We start from the raw sequence: 17850 nt of genomic DNA on the forward strand, positions 1-17850 counted from the left end.
ACATACAGGGACAATCAATTAACTTTCCATTTCAAGGTCAATTTACTCGTCCCACAGAGCACGACTCAGTGTTTGTTAAACGTTGTTTGATGGATTTTGTTTTCATTAAAGCAAGATTGTGTAACTTTAGAAAAAGGAATTAAGCTGCCTTTATAAGCAATCAAATGCAATCCCTTGTTAAACTGAGTACACTGAGAGGATTTACTGCTGAAGCCTCACTTGGTCTGGCTTGATAGTAATTAAAGTAGAAGTATGTTAGCTAACAAAACTAGCTGGCGTCACTGAGTGATTTCAAAATGATAAAACAGGAAGTAAGAAGTTACACAGCCTCACTTTAAATCAGCGTTAAAGTCGATGAATAATGAGACGTCCGTCTTATTCAAAAATTCAAATCACTTTATTTATAAATTTCATTGCATTCTCAATCAAGTTTAAGGCAAACCTATTTGCTTCTGTGAGACACATTGATACTGATTAGCCTAACATACACAACCTCCTTCAACATCCAAACCATTTACTCAAACCCAAGTGAGAGATGTATTCACATTATCTTTACATTTTCTACGGCTTTCTTTTTGGTGCTCGTTCCTTTCTTCCAACAAAAAGTTCCTTTACTTAAAACAGTGGTACATTTACCCAGCAACCCAAAGTGGTCTACAAACAGTCTGGACTAGACTCTGTTAAATAAAGCCTATTACAAACTACAGGAGATTTATTTCATTTGAAGAACATTTAAAAAAGAGATTAAGATGATCTAAAAAGAATATAAATTAACTTAAAAGCCTCCTGTTGGTGAAGAAGTTGTACTACTGTATTTATAAAAGCTCCTATAGAAAGTACTTGGAATGTATAGGAAAGTATTGTACAAAATGGGGCCTTCAGCGACACTTCTTCATACAGGATTTATAGATGAAGTCAATGAAAGACAAAGGGAGAACACTGTTCCTAAAAACATTTACACTCTGCTGAGCTGTGCAGTAACACACTGCAGGGAATGACTGTAAAACATAAAGACACTGTCGGACTGTTCTTTACCGTGTTGGAGGGATGTTTTGGTCCAAGCTGAGTAATCCCTTCACAACACTTTAGAGGACAGGCTAATGAAGCTGGCAGCGACACCCTAACTTTTAATAAACTTTGAGTCCAGTTCACTCCAACGGTCAGTCTTGCCTTTCTGATACATCCCATCTCCACGTCCAGGGAGTGCCTCTTCTTGTTTTGTTTGTAATCCACAATTCTTCCTGTTTTTTTTTCCTGCTTTCAATGACGACCTCCTGACTCCAAGCATCATTTCTTGGAAAGAAATTTCATCTTGTTTCCTGGAAAAAAAAAGAAGCCTTAATTAGGAAAAATTGTACAGAGAAATAAAGGCATACTTGTATTGGCTGATATGGCAATATGCTTTACAATTGGACTCCTATGCCGCTTTTCTAGTCTTCTGACCACTCAAAGAGCTTTTACACAACATGTCACATTCACCCTTTCACAAACGCGGCAAAGACCTCCAATCAGGATCTATGGACATTCATACACATACTTATATTTGGGATTCAGTGTCTTGCCCAAGGGCACTTCGACATGTGACTGCAGCAGTAAAAGATTGAACCTCCAACCTTCTGATTACTGAGCCACAGCCGAACACAGTCGCCCCTTATACACTGCCAGATCAAGGTGGGATTATTACGTCTCTGTTATGTTTCGCCAGCATCAAAGGTAGTAACAGAGGCGAAACGGTGTCTGTGTAAACAGCGGAGCCAGCTGGGGGGGACAGAGCCGCGTGTGTAACGAAGCTCTGCCGTCATGCCAAGCAACACCTGCTTAAAGCTGCCTCAGTGTGTGTACTTGAAGCACGCGCTGTTTGTTTACACGTTGCGCACGTTTTGCTTTCACAACGCTGAGGCAGCTCTACGCCGGCGCTGCTTGGCATGACAGCAGAGCTTCGTTGCGGCGCTGAGGCAGAACCGCAGTGTAAGAAAGGCCTAGTGATGCTTCTTCTGTAGTTGGCAGCAAGTTAATCATATAAATGGAGGTTTACAGCAAGGACACTATAACCTGTCACTTATCACTGTTAAGGGCACGGACAAATCTTTGACCCCTATTAACCTCTATTCTATGCAAGCAGAGAGGCGGACAAGGGGTCAACCACACACACTTCTTTGGTGAAGCTGCGACTTTGCTGGTCAAAGTTCATCACAGTTAAACTCCATCAGAAGCTAAGGCAATTCTTTATTCATCGCTTGGAAGTTAAGGGAATTTGCTAATGTTACCTTTGCTCATACCTTTGCCCTTTATCTGCAGATTACTGTAATTTTTAAAAACGTAATTACTGCAGATTTGACTAAGTGTAGCTGAAAATTCGTCACTGCATCCATTCGTTGAGTGTTCCCTCAAAGAGTACAGGCATTCCTGGCAAATCTAATCACTATAAATGGTTAAATCTATGGCCCACTTTGAACTCATTCTTATTGGCGAAGAACTGATTAATCAATGATTGAGTGAGGCTGTACATTACATCTCACCTAGACCCTTGAGGAACTTGTTGACTCCTCGTTGCTCACTCCCGGGCAGCGAGTCCAGATACTCCTGTGCTCTCACCTCAAACAGACCTGGAAATTAAAGAACAAGTCAAATATAATTCCAATAAAAGTTTTTAAATTACACATACAACAGGAATGTACTTTAAAGTTACACACTTTACTGTAATACCGATGCAGGCAATCAAACCTCCTTACCTCTGAGGCCCTGCCTGCGCAGATCCCTCTCCTGGATGAAGCCGGTGAACATCTGCGTCTCCATAAACACCTCCAAGAACCTCCTCAAGCTCTTAGATGTGACCGCTTTGCGAAAGGGATCACGCTGGAAGGACGGGGAGGGTGAGGAGGAGGAGGAAGAGGAGGGGCTGGGCAAAGTGGGGGAGGAGACAGACTCGTCCTCTCGCTCTGCTCCGCCCATGAAGAGGGAGTAGTGGCCCACCATCTCAACGAAGAAACGCACAAAGGCCTCGGACACCACCGTGCTGAGGGAGCTGGAGTCTGGGTGGAGGTAGAGGAGAAAACCAGGCAGATGTAGGAGGGAAAAGAAATTAAAAATGATCGATAAAAATATTTACAGGCTTATTCATGAGGATTACTGTAATACGTGTGATGAGTCACCATTGGGCAGATCTCCTTTCTCACAGGCCAGCTCCCTCCTCTTGTCCAGCACGTGCTCGAGAGCCGCCTGCAGCTTGTGTGGAAGAATGGAGTCCTCATCATCCAGCTGTGGAGGGAAAAACACAGATGTAAATACACTCAACATACTGCAGATAATTGGCATATTGTGTTCACACATAGCTTCTGGTGGAATCACTACATGTTAAACGGAGTTCAAGGATGACTCCATGTGTCGCTGTTTTCCTTGTGTTTCTATGGTTTTTACCTGACGTAGGAAGCGGCTGTTACCGAGGTCGACCACCAGGACCTGTGGGAAGAGCAGAGGGAGAGTGATGTCATTTCCTGCAGCTATTGTTCAGTGGAGGAAAGGTCAAGAGTCGAGGGCACTAAAGTCAGCACAATAATAAAATCTTACTTCTTCTATGGGCAGCTCCTTGAGTCGAGGCAGAGAGCTGGAGAGGAGGCCGACTATGAAGGGGGTGGGGGTGCAGACGATATCTAACATGGAGGGTGGGAGCACAGGGATGTACGTATGCTGCCAGGTGAAGGGGTAGAGTAGAGCCACGACTGCATGACAGCACTGCGACAGCGTGCTGCAGAACGAGAGAAAGGAAACATTTTACAATATAGTCATGAAAACACAAGATAAGGCTTAAAACAAGTGCATAATACACCTCCAGCAGATACTATATTACTTCACATTAATATATTATTATATGATACATACTGTATAATGCTAATTTATACTTCAACTCCACTTAATTTAAGAGAGAAATATTGTCCTTTATACATTTATTTGACACTTATAGTCCATCCATAATCGAAACCGCTTATCCTGTTTAGCATCGGCTGAAGCGTATCCCAGCTGTCATTGGGCGAGAGGTGGGGGACACCCTGATCCAGCTGACACATAAAGACAGACGACCTTTCATGCTCACATTCACATTAGCAATAAACCTAACAAGCATGTCTTTGGACTGTGGGATGAAGCTGGAGTACCGGGAACATGCAAACTCCACACAGAAAGGCCCAGGAGGATTTGAACCAGGAACCTTCTCGCTGTGAGGTGACGGCGCTAACCACTGCACCACCGTGCAGACCCTGATAGTCACTTTTCTCAGACAAAAACATGATAGGCTGACATGATATAATTCAGTACCTTACTACTAATCTACCGTACAGAGCACAGAAAGTATTTAACATTGGATCCAAATTGAGGAACTGCAATTCTATGACAACCGGGCAAACTTCATCTGAGTAAGGAAGATCATGGGACACAAGCAAAAGCTAATAAAACCTTTTGGTGAGACTGTTTCAAATGTCAAGAATTAATTTTAACTCAGAAATACTATCACCTATTAATCTTTTAGATCTTTTGATACCTCGCAGTGTTCCAGTACTGTATAGGATACATGTGAAGCAGGCAAAGAGAGTGATAGTGATGCAAAATAAGTAAGTAAGTAAGTCCATTCAGAACTAGTAGACAAAGAGATGTAAAGAAAAAAGTAAAGTATGCAAAACAAAGTAGAAAGTCGTAAAACTGACACAAAAGAACTTCCAAAGAATATCCTTAAAGTCTGCGTTTGTCCTTAAGTTCAGTGTCAACCACAAGATGGTGCTAACAACCCCTGAAGAAAATAACCTCTCCTGACACCCGTCACTTATTTTGGAACATAGTGTTAAAAGTTCATTCCTGTTGCTCCAACAAGCTCGTTATTACCCTGAGAGGAATTTTAAGATGCATCACTAAAGGGCCGGGTGATGTAACGCTTATAAAAACTATACAGCAGCAGCAGCAAACACACTCCTCCCACGCTGTTAACTTAATCTCTCCCGGGTGTGCATCTGCTCACAGTTAATTCATTAAAAAAATTAATTGCCGAGGCCAAGTTTCCACTCGACGGTAGAAAATGTGCAACAACGACATTAAGTGCTTATGAGCTGTGTTGAGAAATGCCTCCTATGCTACTTTTTACACAGTCAAAAGGGTAAAACACACGATTGTATTGGAATAATTCGGCCTGAAAGTAGACTAAACTGGGACAGAATGACTAATATTGCTCAGCCCACACAAGTTAAACCAGGTGTAGCGCAACAGTGAAAAGCAGTTAAAGGTCTTAAGTGGACTGTGTGGGTGTGATGACGTCATTGTGCACACGTGTTAGCTCTGGAGTCGTTCTAACGAATCCCAACTCCTTCTATCTGGCGTCCATGACAGTTTTCCAGAGATGTGATTGTTCCCCAGGCGACTGTATAACACAACAGCATTCCTTCCTCTCACACTCGGTCGGGATCTTCTTTTCCTCAGACTGTTTATCTCTCTGTCACATCCCTCAAGCTCTGCGCTCTCTGCGTTTTCAGCATCAAAACCTTCCCTCGAATAATCCCATGTGACAGATTCAATAAACAGAACAATACCACAATAACCCCACCCATCCCCTGTCAGATGCTTGTTGCAAGGACGAAACACGTGATGAGTTTGACAGCAGACTCACCACCCTACTCTGTAACAACATGTTGTTGAGCCAACCTGAGTTTGTCTGCAGTGAAGATGACCCTGCGCTCCAGAAGCAGCGAGGCAAACACTCGGAGAAGGAGACGTAGACTTAAGGAGGAGAAGAGACATTCAAAGTCCACATGTTCCAGACGGGAATCCGATGGCCGACACAGCTCGATCACCTGCAGGAAAGAGAGAGAGATTAAATAAAAAGACACTTAAGTAGCTAGTTTAATTTCACCTTTAAAAAATGGAGTGGAAATTATAGACACCACCATCATCTCACCTCTGTCCCAGAACCAGGTAGGAAGTTTTTAACAGTGATGGTCCTTCCTGGAGCAGGGAAGGGAGCTTCCATGATGCCTCTCATGAAAGGTTGCACCAGAGCAGGAGAGATAGCCCGTCTCTTTTCCACTTCATCCAGGATCTTAAAAACACAGAGAACTCTGTATTCAGAATACCAGCAATCACATTTATATTGCATATTTGTGTGGGTATGCTGTTGGGTAGCGTGAGCTAACATAAACTTCTTAGATTAGACCATTTCTATTTGTAGATATATACTGGATATGACTTAGCTATATCAACTGTCAGGTATTTTGCCATGTCATGCCATATCATGGTAGCTATGTCTTAGGTGTATTAGGCCATTGGTGGAAGGAAAACTCGTTTTATTTCTAAAAGCATAAATGTGAAGAAATACCTAAACTTAAAGGATTCCTACAACACCCAGCGTGCATTGCACCCCTCCCTCTGAAAGGAACGTCCCAGCGAGAGATGCTGGAGTGAAATACTACTGTTTCGATGCAGGCAACGGCTCAGAGCGGAACAGAATCCGAAATAAAACGAGAATATAAGGTCAGGTCTGCAGTCTACATTTCAAACCTGACCATTTTTAACGAGACATGACATCAGAGGCGGGCGTCCTAGATTGAGGAAGTGTAGTTTAGCAAGCTCTCTGGTCTCCAGGGAGGTTTTCCAGGGCCCATTGGAGAAGCGGATAGCGTCCTACAAAGGCACAGAGCCAAATTGCATTTTTTTTCCTACCATAATGACATTAGCTTCCCATAATAGCATGATAAGACTGAGGTTGAAAATCGGTGAACTGGCCCTTTAATAAGATATTTAAGTCACTAGATAAACCAGAAACAGAAATTTCTGTCTCAGTATTTTACCCACACGTAGATACAGAAAAGATTCTGTGTTAAATATACTTAATACATCAATATAAACTTGAATAAACTGCGACAGAACAGTTTATCTGTACTCCACAGCCTTGTTTCGTGTGGTTAAACACTACATGTCAATGCCACGGTGTGTTTTTGGTGTTATGGAATTCCCATTCTTTATCTTTCCCATTGATGTTGTGGGATTGACAATAAAAATGGAATTCGATTTAGGTGCCATCAGAAAAGAATCAATGGTGGGTCGAGTCAGGAGACAGCCAAACATTGTCAGAAGTGAATATAACAAATGACTTACAGCCTGAATCCATCATGTGTACCCCTCTGCACACATACTGTACACATCTGTACACCATTACACTTTTATGTCGCTGATCTGATACAGATGAAACGCATTTAGAATATAATCAGCACTGAGTACTTCCAATGCAGATGTAGCAATCAATGTACTTCCCATCGCCTCTAACAGAATATAAACTGTGTTTACTCTTCTACATCCATGTCTCTGTACTTACAAACCCAATTTTAGCACGGCATATGTGCACTGCACTGATATTTATGTAATTGGGTGGACATGCATATAAATCTAAGACCAAGTTCAGGGAACCCTTTCCACTGCAGAAACCACATCAGCTGCAGTTCACATGTGTCTCTGTACTGGAGCCAGAACTGCAGAGGATTTATGGCAGAGTGGATGGGACAGAGTGTGGGTGGGGCTCTGTGGGCACCGAGGGTGGTACTGCTCTGTACTTTCATAATGGGGGTGGGGTTGAATGCATGTGAAACATTCAACCCTGAGCCGTTTGATTTGATGCAATACATGTGCGCTCAGTTCACTGTGTCTACCTTGGAGAAGAGGTCGAAGCAGCCCAGGCGGCTGACGATGCAGTAGACCTCAGGGAGCCTTCTTCCTTTACCACTGGGCTGTGAACAGACGGCAAAGAAAAAGACAGCTTCAGACGGAGTGTCACAAGACTGCTCACCCAAGTACAAGCACAGGATTAGACCAGTGGAGCAGAGCTAAGCTTTTGTTTCGCAGAGACTTTGAGGGTACATACAGGAAGAATATCTCAAACATCTACCAGGCAAATTCAAGAAATACGTGGGAAATAATTATTTACAACTTGCCAGGTGACACAAGAAAATAATATGGTAAAAGAAACAGAATAAATCGGATGAGAAATGAGGTAAAATCTGTATTAAAGTTGAATTATGCTTGTGAGAGAGAGCATACCAGCAACCGCCGGCAGTAGCCAAACCGCCTGCTTCCATCCTCACCAGTCAGGACAAACGAGAACGTCTCACTAAGAAAGGACAAAAAGAGATCATTCAGACACTCCATTCAAAACTCCATTCTGGACTGGACTTGTGCTTTTAGTAAACAAAGGCTTGACTTTGCACTTGAGAGAGAAAAACCCTCAGGACAGGCTTACTCTGCAAATACCCACACAAAACCGCATGAGCTCCACCTGACAGCTATTCATTGACCCGTGTGGACCTTTCTGACAGCCGAGAGTGTCAGCCAGTTCAATGCAGGTGTGTGTTTGGTGGCCCCCCCACACATCAAACATTTGTCTCCAGGTAATTATTAGCCGTCGCCGTGAGGACACACATCATCACTTCTCAGAACAATGCAGACGTTGAGAGGCTAAGCTGCTAGGTATGGGGTAATAAGGCCAATTTTAAACAGCAAAGACAGAGAGGTGATTTTGTAATACCAAAAGCAGGTGTGTCAGGTGCTCTCCCTGTAATCATTAGCCACCGTCATCTTTACAAGGCACAAGGTCATGTCTATTTTGGGCTTCTTCTCTAACAAGTGGTTATTAGCAAAGGAAAACAGCTGAGTTATTACCACTCTGCCGGGAAATTCCTGTGTCCCTGAAGGGTTTCACTTTTTTTTTCGGCCTAAGTGCTGCGGCAGGCAGCATTCAGACTCAGACTGACCTGGGGAAGTTGTCGACAGGCGCCCAGTCTTTGGCGTCAGGGAAACAGAACTGAGGGATGACCTTCAGCTGGTCCTCGGCCTCCCGCATGAACTTGAAGCTCCTCTCCAGCTGAATGAAAAAAGAGAGGAGATGTGAAAACAAAATATAAGTAATGGTGCCTGAAAGATAACACCATTAAAGTCTGAACAACTGAGGTCAATTAAAGACAGAAACCATGTGCATGCTGGTAGACATAAATAATAAAAGAATCACTTAAAGCACACCTTCTTTTGCCATAACATGGACAGAATTTAAGAAGTGTTACCAGAACAAAACCAGAAGTTTATTGCATTTTTTTCTTAAGCTGGTATAAAAACAGTATTCTGGCTCAAAAACTACACGGTCATCTTGTTTTTCATTGCATTCCATAACACCTGCTGTTTCTGTTCAGACAAGTTTAAAATTTCCTGTGTTTTTTTCCCAGAAAAGTCCACAACAGGTGGTCATAAACTTTTGTCTTAATTATTAGTATTAGTCAGTTAGAAAACTAAAATTATGTTTTTCTCAGTGCATCATTTTGTGCTTTAGTAAAACATCGACCCCCTTTCACCTTGAGAGGAAACTGCTGTGTGACTTCTGGCAGATACGGGACTCCAGCTTTTGTTTTGTGGAGCGCAACAACTATAAAATACTCAAAGAGTTTCCTCTCCTGCAACTCCATCAGATCCCTCTCCAGCGTCCGGTACCGCCCTGTCTGCCTCAGCATGGATTGGACCGACACCAGCCGCTGACTGTGTGCTGAGGGGCAGAGAAACGTGCAAATACATCAGTGTTGTGTGTGCAGACATGTACATGAAGAAAGGGTCGCTGTAGGGCCACTGTTTAAAGCAATCTACAGTTTCATCTGTGAAAGTGTTTGATGTTAGCTGTACAATAGAACAATGGCTCCTATAGTACAGGGCATCCATTATGTAGCTCCTCTAATCGTATGTGTTTATTTTCTGTTCTCACCTTTTAGTTTCTCCTCTGTGTCACTTTCCGACTCACTGTTCTCATCTGTCACTGAAGTAAAGAGAGAAAAACATGACTGTGAGGAGACTTTAAACACAGGAAACACTCGAAGCACAATGAATTTGCTCTAATTGCTTTCATTCCAGCCACTACCACACACTCGCCACGCTGTCCACTGAAACACCAGACAGTCTCGACTGACCCCAGTATGTAACACTGTCCATAAATCTAAGTGAAAACATGTGATGAGGTATTGCTCCTTTCATGGAGTAAGACCTGTAGAGTCTTTCTGGTCAGATGAGAGTTGTAGGAAAGGTGATGAAAGGTGTCTCAAGTAAGGTTGGAGGTTGGAGTGTTGATTTTAATGAACGGCAAAGCTGTCTTATTGTCGATGGGCAGGAAACAAACTTCTGTTGTTTTAGGCCATGTCTCCACGTACACGGGTATTTTACAAAACAGAGTTTTACCCTCCTTCGTTTCCCAAAAAACTCCCCGTCCACATAAGTACAGTTATAAAAAAAATCCCCATCCAAAGGAAAACACAAAAACACATCAGAAACGCTGTCATGAGAATGCCACGCCAACAGGCACCGCTTAAATTGAATCAGTTACCAATTTAAGCAAGCTTGCTTAAATGCATCATTTGAGACTGGCCTTTGATTCATTCATTTATTCTATTTATATTGTTTCACTTTAAACTTTAAGGCTGGGCAGCTCTGAGCAACACTTATATACTCTCTATTTGTGTTTCAAGGAAGTGCACTATCACATGACAAAAATGTAAGAGAAAAAGGGCCTAGCAATTTTAAGAAAGCTTTTGAAAGAATTCCTTAAACCACTCTGGATCTGCAGCTGTTTTTAAAACACATGGTATGTATTCTTCCCCTGCTAAAGCCTAATTAAAATCAGTTAACGAGTGTTAAAACACATACAAAACACAACTTCACTGAAGCATTGCAGAGATGGGCATGATATTCTTAGATAAAAAATGTGCATTCAGAATGTGTTTCAGTAAATGTACAGTTGATGTGAAGCAAACAAAAAGTAAAAACAAATAACATCATTCATTTTCATGACCTGCTTTCAGATGTGCAGCCTCACCTCTCCCTGAGCTAGACTCTGTAGACTGAGACACCTTCTTCATGCGCTTCTTCCCTCTCCGAGCCTCAAAGATGCCATTGATTTTCAGCACCATCTGGAGGTAAAGGAAAAGAAATGTCCATCTTTAACTCCTTAAACTAATAAACAAAATCTGCAAGGGCTCCTACAAAGATCATTTCAATACAGCTTCTGGGAGGCCTTCCACGAGGCACACTTTTCACAGGAAATATCCATCAGAAGATTTTCCCCTGCCTTACTCATCCCCAGACGGCAGCATGAGTGGACCAGCTCCGAACCTCCCTGAGCAGCACGCAGGACTATAAATCAGAGACAGAGCAGCATGAGCTCTGTTAGAGGCCTCTCAGACTGCCGTACCTTTGGGATTTTTCTCCGTCTGCGATTGTACGGGTCTCCAGAGAGGCAGGGGGTGTCGTCTGGGCTGCTGGGCGTGGAGGGGGGGCTGATGCGGGAGGGAGAGGAGATGCCAGTGTCTCTGCTGGCCTTGCGTAGCTCCAGGAGCTTGAAGCTTCGCCGCTCTGAGTTTTGTCTGAAGAAGCCGGGCTTGGAGGAGAGCTAGGGGTCAAATCAGAAGTGATTTAGTGTCGTATAACTTTCTATATATGTACTTTGTTTTGTTATTGACGCATTTGTGATCAGGTACCTTGGTTGGTGTGTCGGGGACAGGAGATGAGGAGGCAGGTGAAACACATTTGCTTCCCAAACAACTTCTCTCCAGCTCTATATCTTCATAGGGGTTCTCCTTGGATGGAGGATCTTCAGAGGAAAAAAAAAATACACTTTATTAAAAACCACAAAATCCTGTGCAGAGCGCTACCAGAGTCAGCCGTGTCCTTATCAAGCTCATATTTCCCTTTGATAAGATGCTTGCACAACTAATGCTAAATGGTTTTCTAGCCACCAATCCTCCCCTGCAGATAAGGAATAAGAAAACCTGTGCCTCCTTCTCTCTCTCTCTCTCTCTGCTCTATCAATCCATCCACCAGATGTGACCTGTAGGAGTAGGAGGATAAAGAAGGACGCTCAGTTCCCCGCTCCTTCTCCCTCTGAGGAAAACAAGGGATCAGTGTGCTGTTTTTCACATCGCTGGCTGATGACAACGTCACACGTCAGCTGTGCACGTGTGAGCTTGCGTCAGTCATGAAAAGCGTGCGTCTGAATACGTGTAGTGCTTTCCCCTCAGTCTGAAAACAATATCAGGCATTTGGATCGTGTGTTTTAAGTGTGTTGATGAGGGACAGGTCTGCATGTGGATAAGGATATCACAACTGTTCATCACTTTCTATATGTCTGTTCTTTGTGCAGACAGCAATCGTAATAGTAGTTTTTGTGCACAATAAAAACCAATGCTACTCTATTCAAAAATGTATTTTATTTTTTTAAATTTTATTTTAATAAAATTGATTTGACTGTTCCAAGTAAGCAGCACTCATTACACACCAGACTCTGGGCGGAAATCCAAAGACACACTGAAGCCACTGCCAGTAATATGCCATGGCTCTAAGCCACTGACATGCCCCCTACTGCACTGGCAATCACAGTATCCAACCTCAGCTATGCTATAGAACGACCTCACACAACGCCGCTATTGTACGTTATGAAATTATACGGGCTCTAGGTGGGGTTGGCACAACACTGCAGATAATGAGGTAGGAACTTCAGGTCAGGTTTCTACGTATGATTTTTAATAAAAGTGAAGCAGCATGGCTCTAAATTAAAAAAGGAGCAGAATAAACAGAGCAGAGTAAAGACAGCCTGGCCTCCTCATCACCTCTGCTACTGAACTCTCCGACTGATATGGGAAATGAAACTAAAGGGTCACGCAGAGTATGATGGGTACAGGATAACCTACAGTGCAGAATTTAACAATGCCATTCAGTTAAAGGTATAATCAGTGGGATTTACCTAGAAAAATAAAATATAGACTTTTACAAATATAATATAAATCATCACTTATGGGCATCTATACATGTGTGTTGGTGAGTGTGTGTGCAGACCCTTGTGAGACCCTTCCCTCTGCATCTATTCTGTTGTTTTGCTTTGCACGGGACATTTTCAGGAGGGGCGCTGTTGTGGTTCCCTGAGCCAATCCCAGCGTACAGGTGAATGTGGGAGCGGGACATGCTGAAAGAGAGATGCAGAGTTGGCCTTCTTTCTGCTGGACAGGTAGGTGCCTCAAACCAGGTAGGCCAAGCTAACCGGCGGTTATCATGCTAGCGCAAAGGTAACCGGCGTTTAGCATGCTAGCGCAAAGGTAACCGGCGGTTAGCATGCTAGCGCAAAGGTAGCCATGATGTTGTCGTTGGTAGCTCAGCGGGGTGGGCGTGTTCTCGCAAGAGAGAGTGAGAGTGAGCTTCTGGTGATGAAGAGCCCAGGAGGAGGGGCCCAGTTTGATTGTGTTGTTGACAAAATGCAGGAAAGTCCTACTTATTATACCTTCAAATCAAATACAAATCAACTCATTGCCTACAAATTTAGTACTTTCATATTTGTTTACCTATTATGTCCTCGTAGACATTCTCTTCTGATAAAGTGCGTGTAAGGCCCAGTCTGGACTGAGCGTACCAGTCCACCCTGCAGCTTTCTGAAGACGACTGGAGCAGATCCTCGAATTCATAGGACTTCCTGGTGGACAGAGCATAACAAAGAGTTAGAAGACTTGCATGACAAATAAAAAGACAGAATAGGAAGTGAGGATCTCTGACGGATCTCTCTCTAAGTGAATGTGTGCTCATACTGATGCTTTTAAAAACATTCGATATGCCAAGCAGGAAAACTGATGTTGCCTTTTGCTAGTTGCCGCATCTGAATGACCACATCTGTGTTTGATCACAACCAAACATTTAAGCCCAGCAGGATGAAGTGCACACAAGCATCCGTGGTTGCGTGCATCCCCTCATGCATGCACATACTTCAAATTAAAGGAAGTTGCCACTTTATTAGGCACAGCTTGCCAAATCCTCCACAATTCAATGCAACAGCCCTTTAAGAATCATACCTTACGGAGGTTTGATGTGTCATTTAATGCTGTGTCAGTTTGTTTTTAGCAGTGCATTGTTGCTAATGTTTAAGTAAAGCAAATAACAATGGAGTTGAACAATAGACTGTATATAAGAAGGAAGCGCAGCCGCTGATGTCACCCATTGGTTTCTGGACTGACATTTTGAAGCATCCAGTTTGGCAGCCAGAGGTGACTATATTTGGATGAGAGGATGGATATACGCATTTCTACGACTCTATCCTGGTTGATCGATCGCCAAAGTAGCGACTTGTCAATCACAGGTAGCCACGCCCTAAAGCATACCCTCCTTAATAAGCTGTGTCCCAATTCAGGGGCTGCAGCCTTCAAAGGAGGTGGTCTACGGAGAATGCGCCATGCGTAGCCTTCGTAGACCGCTAAAGCTGAAATGAAATGAGACGATCTCTATGGATATGGAGGATTTCCTGTTTGCGTCACCAGCTGTTCCTGCCTAGCAACAGGTAGCTAATGGGCTAACTAGCTAGCACAACTAACTTGACCTATTATTTTAAAGATAATTTGCTTCAAGGGCCCTTTCGTTTATGTGTAACGCTAGCTATTCAATTGAGGTGAAACCAAAAACTTTTACACTTAAAAGTGCATTCCTCGGCCGCGTGAGAGTCCGTCATCTTGTTTGAATTGGCGCGCCATGCATCTCGGGATAGGTTGGGCCGCTAGGATGCACCGGATGGATCCTTGGCCCGGGAAAAGGACGCATTTGTGAGCTGCAATTTAAGGAGCCTTCGCATTGGGACAATACTTCTAATACTTCAGTGGGCCTTCAAATACACGCTGCGAAGACTGCAGCACCTCGATTGGAAGACCACTGAAGTCTATTGTAAGTAAAATGGGACGGTAATTTACAAAATGAACACAATACTGACGCTAATTTTCTTCGGTATTGGACTCTTTTTTTGCCCCCAGCTGTCCAAAAGAAGGCAGGTTTAAGGCATCAGTTTCACTTTTAAAACCAAGAGGCTACATTCACTTCCAATATGCAGCCTGTCAGTTGAATCAAAACCTTTCTGACAGAAAAACACAACATTATAAGCTTTAGAGAAACAGGATTTATTGCAGAGCTGTTGCACGGCATTGGAAAACGCTAAGTGTTCGGATTTATCTGGCAACTCTTGGTATTTGTTCACACTCAAAAATGCACACTGCAACACACTCAAAGAGAAAGACAGCACAGCCAAACAAAGGGCTTGACACATTACACTTGTGTTGAGTGAGGCCTCCACATATGGTGTGGAATGTAACAGATCCGAGCCAATCCCCGAACAAGAACTGGGACCACTGGAGAAAGTGAATAATAGATACACTCACATTGTTTGGTTTCCCTGCAGAGCTTTGTTTGATTGTAACCATGTGAATACTACTCTTAAAAATTCAAACGTTTTAATTACTCATGGACGGATAAAAGTGACTCAGATTGTGATTCAGACTCTAAGAGAACACATTTTTTACATTTAGAAATTCCAACTCTGCAAAATGAATGCCTGACACATCATTTGTGAAAGCCAAAGTCATTTTAACTGTCAGAGCTAAACTGCTTGAAAAAGCAAAGGGCCTCGAACATGACTCACACCACTCTGCATGTTGTTCTCCTGTTTCTTGTAGAGTTTTGGAAAGAGGAATGAGTCGAGCTGATGTGTATATATTCCTAAGATCCAACCAATGAGCTCATTCTTTGGGATGTTTAGAAACAGGATGATGTCACCGTTAGTTATGATTTACAGCAGATGTGGGAAATGTTGTTCACCTCCGTTTTTGGTTAATGTCGGGGGAAGGGTTATCGGACACACAGAGCCATCACTTGTAATTCTTGTTCAGATAAAACAAAACGGCTTAAATGAGAGATATTTTCTTCTCGTGTCATGGCTCAAGGGACAGACATTTGTCTGTCGGTTTGTAGGTCAACCACTTTGGTTCAGTCTGAATTACCATAAACAATGCTGGGTATGAAATTTGGGTCAGACATCAATTATGGTCCCTTGAGGATTAACCCTACTGACTTTGTTGATCTCCTGACATTTCCTCTGGTCCTACAATGAGGTTGACTTATTGAACTTTAAAAGGTTAGAAGTTGTGAATTTCTATGAAATTTCAACATCATGATGCAGATTAGTAAAAAGTAAAAATGAAGCTTTGTCAGGTCTGTCCTCAAGAGGGGAAGAAAACTATTTTTAAAATGCTCGTTTGTTGAACGGAGGTCAGATAGATCATTTCTGATGCATTCGAGGAAGTTGGGAAATCTGAATGCTGACCCGCTTTCAAGTTGAATTTTTGATCTAGAACGTATTGTTAGCTGTTAGCATGCAGATGTCTGGTTATAGAGATTAATAAGAAGCTAAATCGTTGTCAGATGACGCTGATGGGAGCCGGGATGTCATTACGGCGGATTATGTTCCGTCTGCATACGCCGCAGCCTGCTGATACGTGATTGGTCGACATTACTCAGCGTCTTAGCGACTGTACTTAGTATGCTTGCATTTTATTACAAGCACTAAACACTAAAAGCCTAAACTAAGATGTCGCACATGTTGAACATGTTACTTAGCATCTGTTAGCACTGTCAATATGAACATATAAGATAAATGACACAAGCATTTGGCCCTTGCCTGGGTGGCATTCTCTCACCTGTTACTGCTGTCTCGGGGTCTGTCAGCCCAGGGTCTCCTGCAGACTCCAGGTGGTGGGCATGTGGGTAAAGGTGGTGGAGGAATGGAGGGCAAAGGAGGCAAGTTCCTCCGGCCCTTCCCCGAGCCGGGCCCTGAAGTTGGAGTAGTAGGTGGTGTGTGGTGCTGGAAGGTTCTCTGAGGTTTAGGTAGGGGGTTTATAGAAGGAGCACCTGGCTCACTGTATACGTTCTCTGGTTCCCCCTCCCTCCTCCTCCGCGACCCGCCATGCCGAGTGACGTCAAAAGTCCCAAAAATGGGTTCGTTGCCCCTCTTTTCTGTTTCTTCCAGTTCCTCCTTCGAGGGAGGGCAGAAGTAATTCCCTGGAAATGCCAGTGAAGGTCTGTCAGGAACATCCTTTGTTGCCCTCTCCAGCTTCTTAACATGAGTTAAAACAGTTTTCTTGTCCTGGGGTTGTTCTGTTGGCTTTGAAGGCCGACATCCCCTCTCTAAGATTACTTCTCTGTCCTTGTTTGTTGGGCCCTCTGGAGATTTAGGCCTCGAATCCCCCAGCTTCCCAACATTCTCCTTCCCTGAGTCTTGTTTGTCCCAGCTGACAAACCTCTTGCTGTCTGTCCTCTGGACCTCAGAAGCTTTGGAGTCCTTTTTCCTCACAGTCTCAACCTCCTTCTGCGTCGTGCTCAGCGGACATGTCCCTGTAGAAGTTGGTGGGGCAGACTCCTTTTTACCCTCCCATTGTGAGATCTTATCGCGGATGCTGGCAGTTTTGACTCCCGCTGGGCTCTTGTTGTTGTTCAGCTTACCACACATACCGTTCTCCATGTTGGGAGTCCGCGGGTCGCTCGTGGTGGTGGCTCTCCTTTGAGCCAGCATGGTGTCAGGAGGACCAGGGCTGTCACTCAGGCTGAGGAAGGGGGAGAGGGGACGCTTGGGGGACACAGGGGTGTCCCTTCTGTCTCTGTCCCCTGGTGACCCGCACACCTCTTGGCGCTGATGCACCGCAGGCGACGGAGCCTCCCCAACCTTCAAGCCACAGCACTGGAGCCTGGAAAAGAATCGCACAAAGAAAAAGTAAAAGTAAAGTAAAAAGTCCACATTTGCACAAGAAGCTGCTGTGTGTAAAAACTTGCATTAGATTCAAATTAAACAAATTGTACAAACAACACTCTAATTCAGTGATATTAAGCTTTCAACAAAACACCTGCGAAACAATAGTACTCGCGAGGGCTGCACGGAAGTGCAGTGGTTAGCGCTGTTGCCTCAAAGCTAGAAGGTTCCTAGTTCGAATCCTGATTCGGACAAAG

The 17850-nt window shown here is 43.6% G+C and overlaps 1 protein-coding gene across 1 annotated transcript in view; it reads right to left on the reverse strand.

Moving 5' to 3' along the window:
* Window positions 1-381: 381 nt before the first annotated feature.
* LOC138612513 (DENN domain-containing protein 2A) overlaps window positions 382-17850 on the reverse strand; it is a 38720-nt gene continuing 21251 nt past the window's right edge. Inside the window, exons 3-20 of the mRNA XM_069685820.1 lie at window positions 16548-17591; window positions 13386-13513; window positions 11532-11644; window positions 11246-11443; window positions 10871-10964; window positions 9770-9820; window positions 9369-9556; window positions 8778-8887; window positions 8068-8137; window positions 7680-7757; window positions 5936-6076; window positions 5683-5831; window positions 3568-3745; window positions 3418-3459; window positions 3153-3258; window positions 2733-3032; window positions 2520-2606; window positions 382-1319 (exon numbers count right to left, since the gene is read on the reverse strand). Of these exons, the coding sequence (XP_069541921.1) occupies window positions 1288-1319; window positions 2520-2606; window positions 2733-3032; window positions 3153-3258; window positions 3418-3459; window positions 3568-3745; window positions 5683-5831; window positions 5936-6076; window positions 7680-7757; window positions 8068-8137; window positions 8778-8887; window positions 9369-9556; window positions 9770-9820; window positions 10871-10964; window positions 11246-11443; window positions 11532-11644; window positions 13386-13513; window positions 16548-17591 (3109 nt within the window). The 3' untranslated portion in view covers window positions 382-1287. The remainder of the gene's footprint in view (window positions 1320-2519; window positions 2607-2732; window positions 3033-3152; window positions 3259-3417; window positions 3460-3567; window positions 3746-5682; window positions 5832-5935; window positions 6077-7679; window positions 7758-8067; window positions 8138-8777; window positions 8888-9368; window positions 9557-9769; window positions 9821-10870; window positions 10965-11245; window positions 11444-11531; window positions 11645-13385; window positions 13514-16547; window positions 17592-17850) is intronic.

The sequence above is a fragment of the Semicossyphus pulcher genome, unplaced genomic scaffold, assembly GCF_022749685.1.
Source record: "Semicossyphus pulcher isolate SPU_LCO1_2020_fin unplaced genomic scaffold, fSemPul1.0.p SCAF_8, whole genome shotgun sequence".
NCBI lineage: Eukaryota > Metazoa > Chordata > Actinopteri > Labriformes > Labridae > Semicossyphus > Semicossyphus pulcher.